Source organism: Salvelinus alpinus, chromosome 20, assembly GCF_045679555.1.
Source record: "Salvelinus alpinus chromosome 20, SLU_Salpinus.1, whole genome shotgun sequence".
Classification (NCBI taxonomy): Eukaryota; Metazoa; Chordata; class Actinopteri; order Salmoniformes; family Salmonidae; genus Salvelinus; species Salvelinus alpinus.
Window position 1 is genome coordinate 78170 of NC_092105.1, and position 14567 is coordinate 92736.

Sequence of the window (14567 nt, forward strand, 5' to 3'; positions counted from 1 at the left end):
TATTATACTCTACTTAAGACCAGGGCCCTATTCCCTATATAATACTCTACTGTAGACCAGGGCCCTATTCCCTATATAATACTCTACTGTAGACCAGGGCCCTATTCCCTATATAATACTCTACTGTAGACCAGGGCCCTATTCCCTATATAATCCTCTACTTTAGACCAGGGCCCTATTCCCTATATAATACTCTACTGTAGACCAGGTCCATATTCCCTATATAATACTCTACTTTAGACCAGGGCCCTATTCCCTATATAATACTCTACTTTAGACCAGGGCCCTAGTCCCTATATAATACTCTACTTTAGACCAGGGCCCTATTCCCTATATAATACTCTACTTAAGACCAGGGCCCTATTCCCTATATAATACTCTACTTAAGACCAGGACCCTATTCCCTATATTATACTCTACTTTAGACCAGGGCCCTATTCCCTATATAATACTCTACTTTAGACCAGGGCCCTATTCCCTATATAATACTCTACTTTAGACCAGGGCCCTATTCCCTATATAATACTCTACTTTAGACCAGGGCCCTATTCCCTATATAATACTCTACTTTAGACCAGGGCCCTATTCCCTATATAATACTCTACTGTAGACCAGGGCCCTATTCCCTATATAATCCTCTACTTTAGACCAGGGCCCTATTCCCAATATAATCCTCTACTGTAGACCAGGGCCCTATTCCCTATATAATCCTCTACTTAAGATCATGACCCTATTCCCTATATAATACTCTACTTTAGACCAGAGCCCTATTCCCTATATAATACTCTACTGTAGACCAGGGCCCTATTCCCTATATAATACTCTACTTTAGACCAGAGCCCTATTCCCTATATAATACTCTACTTTAGACCAGGGCCATATTCCCTATATAATACTGTACTTTAGACCAGGGCCCTATTCCCTATATAATACACTACTGTAGACCAGGGCCCTATTCCCTATATAATCCTCTACTTTAGACCAGGGCCCTATTCCCTATATAATACTCTACTTAAGACCAGGGCCCTATTCCCTATATAATACTCTTCTTAAGACCAGGGCCATATTCCCTATATAATACTCTACTTTAGACACAGGGCCCTATTCCCTATATAATACTCTACTTTAGACCAGGGCCCTATTCCCTATATAATACTCTACTTTAGACCAGGGCCCTATTCCCTATATAATACTCTACTTTAGACCAGGGCCCTATTCCCTATATAATACTCTACTTTAGACCAGGGCCCTATTCCCTATATAATACTCTACTTTAGACCAGGGCCCTATTCCCTATATAATACTCTACTTTAGACCAGGGCCCTATTCCCTATATAATACTCTACTGTAGACCAGGGCCCTATTCCCTATATAATCCTCTACTTTAGACCAGGGCCCTATTCCCTATATAATCCTCTACTGTAGACCAGGGCCCTATTCCCTATATAATACTCTACTTAAGATCATGACCCTATTCCCTATATAATACTCTACTTTAGACCAGAGCCCTATTCCCTATATAATACTCTACTGTAGACCAGGGCCCTATTCCCTATATAATACTCTACTTTAGACCAGTGCCCTATTCCCTATATAATACTCTACTTTAGACCAGGGCCCTATTCCCTATATAATACTCTACTTAAGACCAGGGCCCTATTCCCTATATAATACTCTACTTAAGACCAGGGCCCTATTCCCAAATAATACTCTACTTTAGACCAGGGCCCTATTCCCTATATAATACTCTACTTTAGACCAGGGCCCTATTCCCTATGTGATACTCAACTTTACACCAGGGCCCTTTTCCCTATATAATACTCTACTTTAGACCAGGGCCCTATTTCCTATATAATACTCTACTTTAGACCAGGGCCCTATTCCCTATATAATACTCTACTTTAGACCAGGGCCCTATTCCCTATATAATACTCTACTTTAGACCAGGGCCCTATTCCCTATATAATACTCTACTTTAGACCAGGGCCCTATTCCCTATATAATACTCTACTTTAGACCAGGGCCCTATTCCCTATATAATACTCTACTGTAGACCAGGGCCCTATTCCCTATATAATACTCTACTTTAGACCAGGGCCATATTCCCTATATAATACTCTACTTTAGACCAGGGCCATATTCCCTATATAATACTCTACTTTAGACCAGGGCCCTATTCCCTATATAATACTCTACTTTAGACCAGGGCCCTATTCCCTATATAATACTCTACTTTAGACCAGGGCCATATTCCCTATATAATACTTTACTTAAGACCAGGGCCCTATTCACTATATAATACTCTACTGTAGACCAGGGCCCTATTCCCTATATAATACTCTACTTTAGACCAGGGCCCTATTCCCTATATAATACTCTACTTTAAACCAGGGCCCTATTCCCTATATAATCCTCTACTTTAGACCAGGGCACTATTCCCTATATAATACTCTACTTTAGACCAGGGCCCTATTCCCTATATAATATTCTACTTTAGACCAGGGCCCTATTCCCTATATTATACTCTACTGTAGACCAGAGCCCTATTCCCTATATAATACTCTACTGTAGACCAGGGCCCTATTCCCTATATAATCCTCTACTTTAGACCAGAGCCCTATTCCCTATATAATACTCTACTTAAGACCAGGGCCCTATTCCCTATATAATACTCTACGTAAGACCAGGGCCCTATTCCCTATATTATACTCTACTTTAGACCAGGGCCCTATTCCCTATGTAATACTCAACTTTAGACCAGGGCCCTATTCCCTATATAATACTCTACATTAGACCAGGGCCCTATTCCCTATATAATACTCTACTGTAGACCAGGGCCCTATTCCCTATATAATCCTCTACTTTAGACCAGGGCCCTATTCCCTATATAATACTCTACTGTAGACCAGGTTCATATTCCCTATATAATACTCTACTTTAGACCAGGGCCCTATTCCCTATATAATACTCTACTTTAGACCAGGGCCCTATTCCCTATATAATACTGTACTTAAGACCAGGGCCATATTCCCTATATAATACTCTACTTTAGACCAGGGCCATATTCCCTATATAATACTCTACTGTAGACCAGGGCCCTATTCCCTATATAATCCTCTACTTTAGACCAGGGCCCTATTCCCTATATAATACTCTACTTAAGACCAGGGCCCTATTCCCTATATAATACTCTACTTTAGACCAGGGCCCTATTCCCTATATAATACTCTACTTTAGACCAGGGCCCTATTCCCTATATAATACTCTACTTTAGACCAGGGCCCTATTCCCTATATAATACTCTACTTTAGACCAGGGCCCTATTCCCTATATAATACTCTACTTTAGACCAGGGCCCTATTCCCTATATAATACTCTACTGTAGACCAGGGCCCTATTCCCTATATAATCCTCTACTTTAGACCAGGGCCCTATTCCCTATATAATCCTCTACTGTAGACCAGGGCCCTATTCCCTATATAATACTCTACTTAAGATCATGACCCTATTCCCTATATAATACTCTACTTTAGACCAGAGCCCTATTCCCTATATAATACTCTACTTTAGACCAGTGCCCTATTCCCTATATAATACTCTACTTTAGACCAGGGCCCTATTCCCTATATAATCCTCTACTGTAGACCAGGGCCCTATTCCCTATATAATACTCTACTTAAGATCATGACCCTATTCCCTATATAATACTCTACTTTAGACCAGAGCCCTATTCCCTATATAATACTCTACTTTAGACCAGGGCCCTATTCCCTATATAATACTCTACTTTAGACCAGGGCCCTATTCCATACATAAGGGACATCTGGTACGGGAGCCGTATGATCGGTGAGGATTCTCCCATTGGAAATGTACGGTCCCTTACCTGACGTCCGACTTCGTCCGGGAAAATCGCGGACGGCGTCGGGCCGAGGGCGCGGGGGAGCTCTTTCGGGAAGTCATGTCGGAAATCGTTTCGGACTTTCGGTCGCCGTTTTATAAAAATAACAAATTTTTGACTTGCTCCCCGCATTCTCGAAAATTCCCACAAGGCGGAAAATAAATCATATTGCAGGCGCACGAACACGGGGCAAACGAGCGCGGCCTTTTCTCCTAAACGGAAAATATTTCGAAGACGAAACTCGGCGAGCGTAGGTTTGGAGTAAAGGGAAGTTGGCCCCGAACAAGATGGCGTCGAGGCTTCGGCGCTTTTTGAGTTATGGCCATTTTGCTGGGATCAAAGGTCAAAAACAAAAAGTAGGGTGCGATTTGACCGCTTCACGTCAAAGTACATAAGCGTACGGTGTCAGGAAAAAAAAAAACTGCCGTTTATCTATCGTAATTTAAGAGAAATAGTACATTGTCCATTTGGTGATGTTCACGAAGAGGAATTTTTTTTTCAAAAAAATCACAGATCCAGTTGCAGTTTGTTCACACGAACATTTTTAAAGTGGGTCTCGAAGCTCTGCGAGAATTCTGTGATTTTATGTGATTTTATGAAGTAACACACACTCATTTAACCCTCTGTTAATAAGTCAGTTCTTAACATAAAGACTTAAAGCTCAATATTATATAAGAGCCTACCCCAAGGAGGGTATGTGTTCACGTTCAGCTTCCTATGTCAACTGGAAGTACCTTAAAATGGTGCATAGGGTCAGGTTTGAAGGGTAATAAAGGTCAGATCTTTTCAAAACTTCACTTGTGTGATTAGACAACCCTCGTGAACTGTAATCAGTCATTTTTCCCAACAGACAGCTCTCTCACACAAACACACACACACAAAAAGGAAGGATGGAGTGAAAAAGTACGGTGCTTAAAGACACACAAAGCCTGCAACGGTATTACTATTATGTCCAGGCCGTGCCGAGTTCAACGAGATGCCCCGCTTGACCGTAGCTCGTTCGGTCTGAGCGCAGCGACCGTTACAAGAAGACGGACCCAAATGACCTATTGACCTCATGTCAATTTTATTTGCTTTTGGGAGACAGAGAGAGAACCGTTAAGGTTAAAAGCACAATTTCACCTCAGGAATGTTCTTAAGGTCCTCCCGATCTGTGCAAGCCTAACCTTGACCTTGTGGCATTAACCCTTAACAGTTAAAAGCTGGTGTTTACATCAAACAATTTACAATGACATGTCGCCCCATAGGAATACATTGACTGCACCTCGCAATTCAACCTGAAGCCTATGTGGGTTATGAATGTCTTATGAACCTGTCTTTGATGTCAGTCCATCAGGCCACCATGAGGTCTACCTGTGTCGATTCTAAGCTTCCTGGAGCAACCGGAAGTGGTTAAATCACCCTAAAAGTGTTTGCCATAGCCAACCTGCAGTTTGAGAGAAATAGTGCATTCAGCCCTATGTAAATCAGTCAATTTTTAACATACAGACTTAAAACTCAGGATTCTTTAACAGCCTACTCCAGTGATGATATGTGTTTATTTATAGCTTCCTGTGACAACCGGAAGTGCCATAACTGGTGTCTAATTGGCTGTTTCGAAGGGTTAAAAATGTCAAATCTTTCCAAAACTTCATATATGTGAATAGACAACCCTCATGAACTGTAAATCAGTCCTTCATCCCATCAGATTTCAAAAAAAAAAAAAACACACCGACACAGAAATGATGGAGGGACACACTGAGGGGCTAAGAGGCAGACAGTGCATGTGGTAGTTAGTTTTGTTCCAACTTTTAAAGAACCGTCAGACCTAGAGTTCTGAAAATTTACAAACCTGTTCTAGACCTCAGGTCGATTGTGCACAGTGAATTATGTGGCTCTAGAAGGTTCTCGGATCGATAAAAAGCCTCGTGTATTTGCCATGTTTTCAAGTCATTTTGACCTCAACGAAACGGACGACCTTTAGAAACGTCCCAGAGTTTCAAGACTAGGTGCAGTGAAACCGGCTCGGCCCATAGAGACAGAACCCAACAAGCCTGTTTGATTGCTCATTCAAGGACCCCGTAGCAAGGCAATGAAAAAAGTGGAATTTCAGCACCAATTAGGGTTTTGCTCGGGCACCGAATGACCTATCGAGCCGAAACTTGGGATTCGAGGTCGCCTCACATAGGGCTAAACATAATGTGTGAACTGGACCCGCAGCTAGAACATAACTACGTATTATTTGTTTTATTATGGTTTAAATAGAAAGCGCTGTGAATTTTGGGCCTGCTCTGAACTATGTTATAGTTGGCATCTAAAGGAGTTGGAAAAAGTGAGTTTGGAGTCAGATGGTATCAGTTTGGTGTCTGAAAATATCTATTTGACTGATGGACACTGACTTGCTCGTTGACTTTTGTACATTTGCAATATGTTTCAACGGGGAGGTACCATGAGGAAAAAGCGACACGATGAAATTTCACGAAACGAGCGATGGAGATGAACCACTATCACTGCCCGACCATCCTGAGGTCATCAGACCGTTGACTTTTGCATTTGTAAAGTATTTAAAGAATGCCCGTTAGATTTGCAATATGATTCAACATCACATCATATTGCAAATGCCCGTTATATTTGCAATATGATGTGATGTTGAATCATATTGCAAATATAACGGGCATTCTTTAAATACTTTATAAATGCAAAAGTCAACGGTCTGATGACCTCAGGATGGCCGGGCAGTGATAGTGGTTCCTCTCCATCGCTCGTTTTGTTAAATTTCATCATGTCGCTTTTGCCTCATGGTCCCTCCCCGTTGAAACATGTTGCAAATGGACAAAAGTCAACTAGCAAGTCAACTAGCAAGTGTCAACAAAAGTTAGCTAGCAAGTGTCCATCAGTCAATTACATCTTTTCAGACACCAAACTGATACCATCCGACTCCAAACTCACTTTTTCCAACTCCTTTAGAAGCCAACTATCACATATTTCAGAGCAGGCCCAAATTTCACAGGGCCTTCCATGCATGCACCAAAATAGCATTCTGATATCACCACTAAAATGACATCACCATAGACTCCAGGCCAAGCCGAGTTCAACGGGATGCCCCGCTTGACCGTAGCTCGCTCGGTCTGAGCGCAGCCACCGTGACAAGAAAATGACCCTTGACCTACATTTAAAGTCTTTTGCTCTTGGGATGTCATTGTCATCCCATAGGAACACATTGACTGCATTCAACCTGAAGCCTATGTGGGTTATGAATGTCTTATGAACCTGTCTTTGATGACAATCCATCAGGCCACTATGAGGTCTACCTGTGTCGATTCTAAACTACCTGGACAAACCGGAAGTGGTTAAAATCCCCCTAAAAGGTGTCCATGCTATACATGACTTGCAATTTTGAAAATCACTGCATTCAACCCTATGTAGATCAGTCAATTCTTAACATATAGACTTAAAATTCAGGATTCTGTAACAGAATACCCCAATCAAGATATGTGTTTACCTATAGCTTCCTGTGCCAACAGGAAGTGCCTTAAAATGGTGTCATGGGTGCTGTTTCGAAGGGTTAAAAAGGTCAGAACTTTTCAAAACTTCATTTGTGTGATTAGACAACCCTCATGAAGTGTAAATCAGTCATTTCTCTAAACATATGTCAAAGAAAAGCTCTCTCTCACATACACACACACACAAAGCAATGATGGAGTGAAAAAGTACGGTGCTTAAAGACACACAGAGCCGACAATGGCATTCCTATTATCTCTAGGCCGTGCCGAGTTCAACGAGACGCCCCGCTTGACCGTAGCTCATTCGGTTTGACCGGTGACCGCAGAAAAGTAATCTGATGTAGCCCACTCTGAGCATTATTAAATGGAAAAATACAGAGTTTGGTCATATGCTGACAGCATGGGAGGAGTTTGGGGGGGGAGTTTAAAAGGAGAAGAGAGATTTTTTTTCTAATTGACTGCATTTCACCTGTGGCTGACAACCAGAGGAGTGCAGGTTGTTGTAAGAAGGATATTCTAGAGTGGTGAGGAGTGTTTATGAGTATCAATTAAGCAGCCTGAAACAGTGTACTTTCTGTATTGCTTAAGGGATTGTGTTAAGTTTTTCATTTACAGTTTTTTCACTTTTCAATAGCATAGAATAGTATAGATGGCTCCTGTGCGCTCATGTCCAATTTGCTATAAGGCTGTGATTGGCTTCAGTCAGCACCTTAGGTATGTACACCATGTGAGGAACAGTGAGGAAAGGATAATCCTTTGTAATTGGCAGTCGGGCCGTGTCAATGTCAGGCAGGAGCAGTGTCCAGTGTTAGGATGCTCCACACATCTCAGCAGACTAGACCGGCATATGGACACCCACTCAGAGCTCAACAGAGGACAGAGGAGACGGGTTTTAGACGACCTTAAGAGACGGCTGACGATGGAGAGGCTGGCGGCATTGAGGGCATTGATCCCTGCCATCCCACTGGCGACAGATTTTGATATTGTGGAGACTGCAAGGAAAGAACAGGAGGAGGAGGAGGCAATGTATTGTTCACAAACAGAAGCAGAGGAGGAAGTGGACTGCAAAGACGATTCCTGCCACTGCCAGAGACTGAAGAAAGCTGTGCAAGAGAGGGATTATGCACTGACTATGAGAAGTGAGACCAACACATCACTTAAAGAGGACAACCTGAAGTTGATCTCTGCATTACATAGAGTGAGGAAGAAGTACCAGCTGCTGAAAAGGCAGATGGGGATTGCCAGTGTGAGTCCAGCAAAGAAGGCCCTCAACTTTCAGGCAGACACAGACACAATAGAGGAGCTGCAGCAGGACCAAGCGACAGGTTCAGGGGACCAGAGAGAGGAGCCTACAGTGTCAGGATCTAGCTGCAAACTCATCTTCCCGGGCTCTGCTATGAGTAAGTACTGTTTCTTCAAATAGTGGCAAGAGTTTGTGTTTGAAAATAATAGGATAAACCACCTGACTGATTCATGTAGCCTCATGAGATTGTAATTCTAGTATAAAATGTTATGTTTTTTTGATTAGGTGTGTTTATTGAGGGATTCAAGAAGACCTGTGAAGGCCCCAATCCAAACTATAAGCTAAGAGAAAATTGTGCCTCAAAGGTCAAGAGGGTGACACAATTTCTTAACTACATGGCGAAGAATGAGAAATACCAGTCCTCTCTCATTTTCCTGACAAACCATGACAAAATAAGGAAGTAAGCAGAGTTATTTTTTCTCTCTAGTCTCACAAGCATTAATTAACAATACAGTATTTGATTGTATGTTTTTTTTTTGTGTGTGTGTGTGTGTGTGTGTGTGTGTTTTTTCAGATGGGTTCAATTCCTCCAGAAGAACAAGGCAATCACCACAGTCAACCACTACACCTTGACTATTGGTGCATTTCTAAAATTTTCTGAGGAGACCCCTCCACCTGGCTGCCGGCTGACCGTGAACCAGTGGAGGGGGATCAACCGGTTGATGAAGGGCATTAGCAGGTCCATGAGACGGCCAGTTTCCCTTCACCAGGTGAAGGTGAAGGACAACAAGGAAGGCAAGGTGGTGTCCAAGAAGAGCCTGCTGGAGTGCCAGTCTCTAGCCAAGACAAAAATCCCTGAAGTGCTGAGTAAGTTTTTCTCAATCTGTGATGTCACTGTTTTTAAACACTTATAGACGTCAGAGGTGTATAGAGTGCATTACAGAGTGTGATTATGAAGCTGCCTTTTTTTATTTTCATGTTCCCACAGAAACATTGGAAGAAACAAGAACACAGAGGAATCAGTACCGGTTCTATGGGTACCTGTGTGCCTATTTTACCTCCATATATGGCCACAGACCAGGCCTGTATAAGAACATGTTGGTGAAGGAGGTGGAGGAGGCTAAATGTGACCAGTCTGGGGTGTATCTGATCAATGTAAGTCTATAAAATACAGCTGGCTGTGTTTGTTTGCTTGGTTGTTTATCTTTGGAAACAACTGCAGTCGCCGGAGCGTAATGTGTATTTTTGTGGGGTTTTTTGTGTTCAATTTCTATTAGGTGGGGGAACACAAAACGAACAGAGAGTATGGCATGGTCCAGATGTCGCTGACAAAGGAGGAGTACAGTTGGTTTACGGACTTCCTGAAGTTCAAACACTGTCTCTCAGGGGGAAAGAAGGCCCGGCACTTCTTTTTCAATTCAACGAACACGCAGATGAAGAACCTGCCTGCCTACCTGAGGGAGGTGTGGAAGGAGATGGGTCTGCCCGAATGTCCATCCTTCACTGACCTGCGGACCTCCATTGTCACTCACGTAAGTCAGATTAGATAGGAATCTAATTATTGTAAGATCCTATTCCACTGTTGTCCGAAATAATATCATATATTTGTGTGTGTGTGTGTGTGTGTGTGTCTTACAGGTTAAAAACATGCTCCCGAAAATTGACAGGGAAAGGGTGGCCAACTTTATGTGCCACAACATCCAGACGGCAGACAAATATTATGCCATGAATTTAAATCCGTCCCAAGCAAATGAAACCAGGGAACTCTTTGAGGCTGCATTGAAGGGGGTAGATAACACAGTCGCCGCAGAGAACCAGCCCTCCACCTCAGGAAATATAACGCAGAAGGTGAGAGAGGACGCCCCCCTCTCCGAGGGGAGCACCACCTCTGAAGAGACAAAGGTGGTGTACCAGGAGTCTGGCACGTCCACCAGCAACTCGGAGGAGGAGGATGAAAAGGATGAAGATGAGGAACAGATGGCCAGACAACCTCCAGTAAGATCAGCTATTCTGACAGGACACATTCGATTATCAAAATGTACTTGTAAACTATGTAACAGTCAAGTGTGCATTTATATATCTAATTTCTTGTGTTTGCTCTGTCACCCTCCTCAGGTGGAGATGGAAAACACCCCAAGGAGGATGAAGAGGATGACCAGGCGCCGCATGGTGGTCGCCATCAGCCCCATGCGACTCTCACCCCTCAAAATGAAGAAAAAGTTGCCCCCCCACTCCCCCATTGTCACATTGAAAGGTATGCGCAAACTGAACTCCAACTCCAACAAGTGCCGACTAAAAAATGCCATTGCCTCAAGGAGGTTAAAGCTGCAGGAGAAGCGAGGGAAGCCCTGATGCAGCTCGAAGGAAGGCGAGCCGACCAACAACAGGACTTCCTCTTCCGAATATTCCTATAGATTGTTATAGACTCATTTTACACTGTTCTGATTTTGTGTGGTTTTCTATTTTGGTGTGCTTGTTTAAATTTTAGAAGTGTAAAATGTGTGTAATTTAGTCTGTCTGTTAAATTTTCTATTTTGGTGTGATTGTTTATAATGTAAATGCTTGTTCTGTTTTATTAAATAACTATTTGAGTAATTCTTTGTGTTGTGCTTTTTTCAAGGTTTGCATTTAGTTTGTCACTTAATTTGAAAGTGTTGAATATTGTCTGTGAAGGTTGGGAAAAATAATTTGGCTTTATTGGCATGGGAATCATATGTTTACATTGCCAAAGCAAATGAAGTAGATAATAAACAAAGGTGAAATAAACAATAAAGTCCAGCTGTAGACTGTATATATTCTCCCCATAGGAATACATTGCCACATTGACTGCTCCTCTAAATTCAACCTGAAGCCAATGTGGGTTATGAATGCCTTATGAATCTGTCTTCAATGAAAATCCATCGGGCCACTATGAGGTCAACCTGTGTTGATTCTAAGCTTCCTGTGCCAACCCGAAGTGCTTTAAAATGGTGTCCAAGGTGCTGTTTCGAAGGGTTAAAAAAGTCAGATCTTTTCAAAACTTCATTTGTGTGATTAGGTAACCCTCATGAACTGTAAATCAGTCATTTCTCTAAACAGATGTCAAATAAAAGCTCTCTCTCACACACACACACACACACAAAGCAATGATGGAGTGTTAAAGTACGGTGCTTAAAGACACACAAAGCCGACAATGGCATGCCCATTATCTCTAGGCCGTGCCGAGTTCAACGAGACGCCCCGCTTGACCGTAGCTCGCTCGGTCTGAGCGCAGCGACCGTTACAAGAAGACAGAGCAAAATGACCTTTTGACCTCAATGTCAATTTGATTTGCTTTTGGGAGACAGCGAGAGAATCGTTAAGGTTAGAAACACAATTTCACCTCAGGAACACTCCTAAGGTCCTCCCGATCTGTGCAAGCCTAACATTGACCTTGTGGCATTAACCCTTCATAGTTAAAAGAAGGTGTTTAGATCAAAAAGTTTACAATGACATTTCGCCCCATAGGAATACATTGACTGCACCTCCAAATTCAACCTGAAGCCTATGTGGGTTATGAAGGTCTTAGGAACCTGTCTTTGATGTCAGTCCATCAGGCCATCATAAGGTCTACCTGTGTCGATTCTAAGCTTCCTGGAACAACCGGAAGTGGTTAAAATCACCCTAAAAGTGTTTGCAATACCCAACCTGCAGTTTGAGAGAAATAGTGCATTCAGCCCTATGTAAATCACTGAGTTCTTAATGTATAGACTTAAAACTCAGGATTCTGTAAAAGCCTACTCCAATGAGGATATGTGTTTACTGTCAGCTTCCTGTGCAAACCGGAAGTGCCATAATTGGTGTCAAAAGAGCTGTTTCGAAGGGTTAAAAAAGTCAAATCTTTCCAAAACTTCATATTTGTGATTAGGCAACCTTCCTGAACTGTAAATCAGTCATTAGTCCCATCAGATTTCAAAGAAAAATTTACACACCCAAACAGAAATGATGGAGGGACACACTGAGGGGCTAAGAGGCAGACAGTGCCTGTGGTAGTTACTTTTGTTCCAACTTTTAAAGGACCGTTAGACCTAGAGTTCTGAAAATTTACAAACCTGTTCTAGACCTCAGGTCGATTGTGCACAGTGAATTATGTGGCTCTAGAAGGTTCTCGGATCGATAAAAAGCCTTGTGTATTTGCCATGTTTTCAATTCATTTTGACCTCAACGAAACTGGCGACGTTTAGAAAAGTCCCAGAGTCTCAAGACTAGGTGCATTGAAACCGGCTCGGCCCATAGAGACAAACCCCAACAAGCCTGTTCGATTTTGTATTTCTAAAGTATTTAAAGTATTTAAAGAATGCACGTTAAATTTGCAATATGATTCAACACATCATATTGCAAAAGTAACAGTGTGTGTTATGTTTGCAATATGATTCAACACATCATATTGCAAACGTAACAGTGTGTGTTACTTTTGCAATATGATGTGTTGAATCATATTGCAAACATAACAGTGTGTGTTACTTTTGCAATATGATGTGTTGAATCATATTGCAAATTTAACGTGCATTCTTAAAAATAAACCCTATGTGGGTTATGAATGTCTTATGAACCTGTCTTTGATAACAATCCATCAAGCCACTATGAGGTCTACCTGTGTTGATTCTAAGCTTCCTGGAGCAACCGGCAGTGGTTAAATCACCCTAAAAGTGTTTTGCCATACCCAACCAGCAGTTTGTGATATATAGTGCATGCAACCCTGTGTAAATCAGTCAGTTCTTAACGTATAGACTTAAAACTCAGGATTCTCTAAGAGCATACCCCGATCAGGATATCTCTTTACTTATAGCTTCCTGTGACAACCAGAAGGGCCTTAAGATGGTGTCATAGATGCTGTTTTGAAGGGTTAAAAGGTCAGAACTTTTCAAAACTTCATATATGTGATTAGACAACCCTCATGAACTGTAATCAGTCATTTCTCCCAACAGATGTCAAAGAAAAGCTCTCTCACACAAACATACACACACAAAAAGCAAGGATGGAGTGAAAAAGTACGGTGCTTAAAGACACACAAAGCCTGCAATGGCATTACTATTATCTCCAGGCCGTGCCGAGTTCAACGAGATGCCCTGCTTAACCGTAGCTTGCTCGGTCTGAGCGCAGCGACCGTTACAAGAAGACGGACACAAATGACCTATTGACCTCCATGTCAATTTGATTTGCTTTTGGGAGACAGAGAGAGAACCGTTCAGGTTAGAAGCACAATTTTACCTCAGGAACACTCCTAAGGTCCTCCCGATCTGTGCAAGCCTAACCTTGACTCTGTGGCATTAACCCTTCACAGTTAAAAGAAGGTGTTTACATCAAACAGTATACAATGAAATGTAGCCCCATAGGAATACATTGAGTGCACCTCTAAATTCAACCTGAAGCCTATGTGGGTTATGAATGTCTTATGAACCTGTCTTTGATAACAATCCATCAGGCCACTATGAGGTCTACCTGTGTTGATTCTAAGCTTCCTGGAGCAACCGGAAGTGGTTAAATCACCCTAAAAGTGTTTTGCCATACCCAACCAGCAGTTTGTGATATATAGTGCATTCAACCCTGTGTAAATCAGTCAGTTCTTAACGTATAGACTTAAAACTCAGGATTCTCTAAGAGCATACCCAGATCAGCATATGTCTTTACCTATAGCTTCCTGTGCCAACCGGAAGTGCCTTAAAATGGGGTCATAGGTGCTGTTTAAAAGGGTTAAAAAAGTCAGATCTTTCCAAAACTTTAAGTGTGTGATTAGGCAACCTTCATGAACTGTAAATCAGTCATTTCTCGAAACAGATGTCAAAGAAAAGCTCACACACACACAAACAAGTCCAAACTGTTTGTACACCTGGCATTATTTTTAGGTTACCAGATGCCCTGGTTGAAACTGCGTTTAGGGGGCATCCAGACTTCCAACCCGCTCTGGGAGCACTGTTCGACGGAC

The 14567-nt window shown here is 42.2% G+C and overlaps 1 protein-coding gene across 1 annotated transcript; it reads left to right on the forward strand.

The window, feature by feature from the left end:
- Positions 1-7617: 7617 nt before the first annotated feature.
- On the forward strand, positions 7618-11207 carry LOC139547254 (uncharacterized). The gene is made up of 7 exons (XM_071356315.1): positions 7618-8780; positions 8909-9083; positions 9198-9490; positions 9612-9778; positions 9901-10155; positions 10262-10618; positions 10739-11207. The coding sequence occupies exons 1-7, from the start codon at positions 8030-8032 to the stop codon at positions 10973-10975; spliced, it is 2235 nt and encodes a 744-aa protein (XP_071212416.1). The 5' UTR covers positions 7618-8029; the 3' UTR covers positions 10976-11207.
- Positions 11208-14567: the final 3360 nt, after the last annotated feature.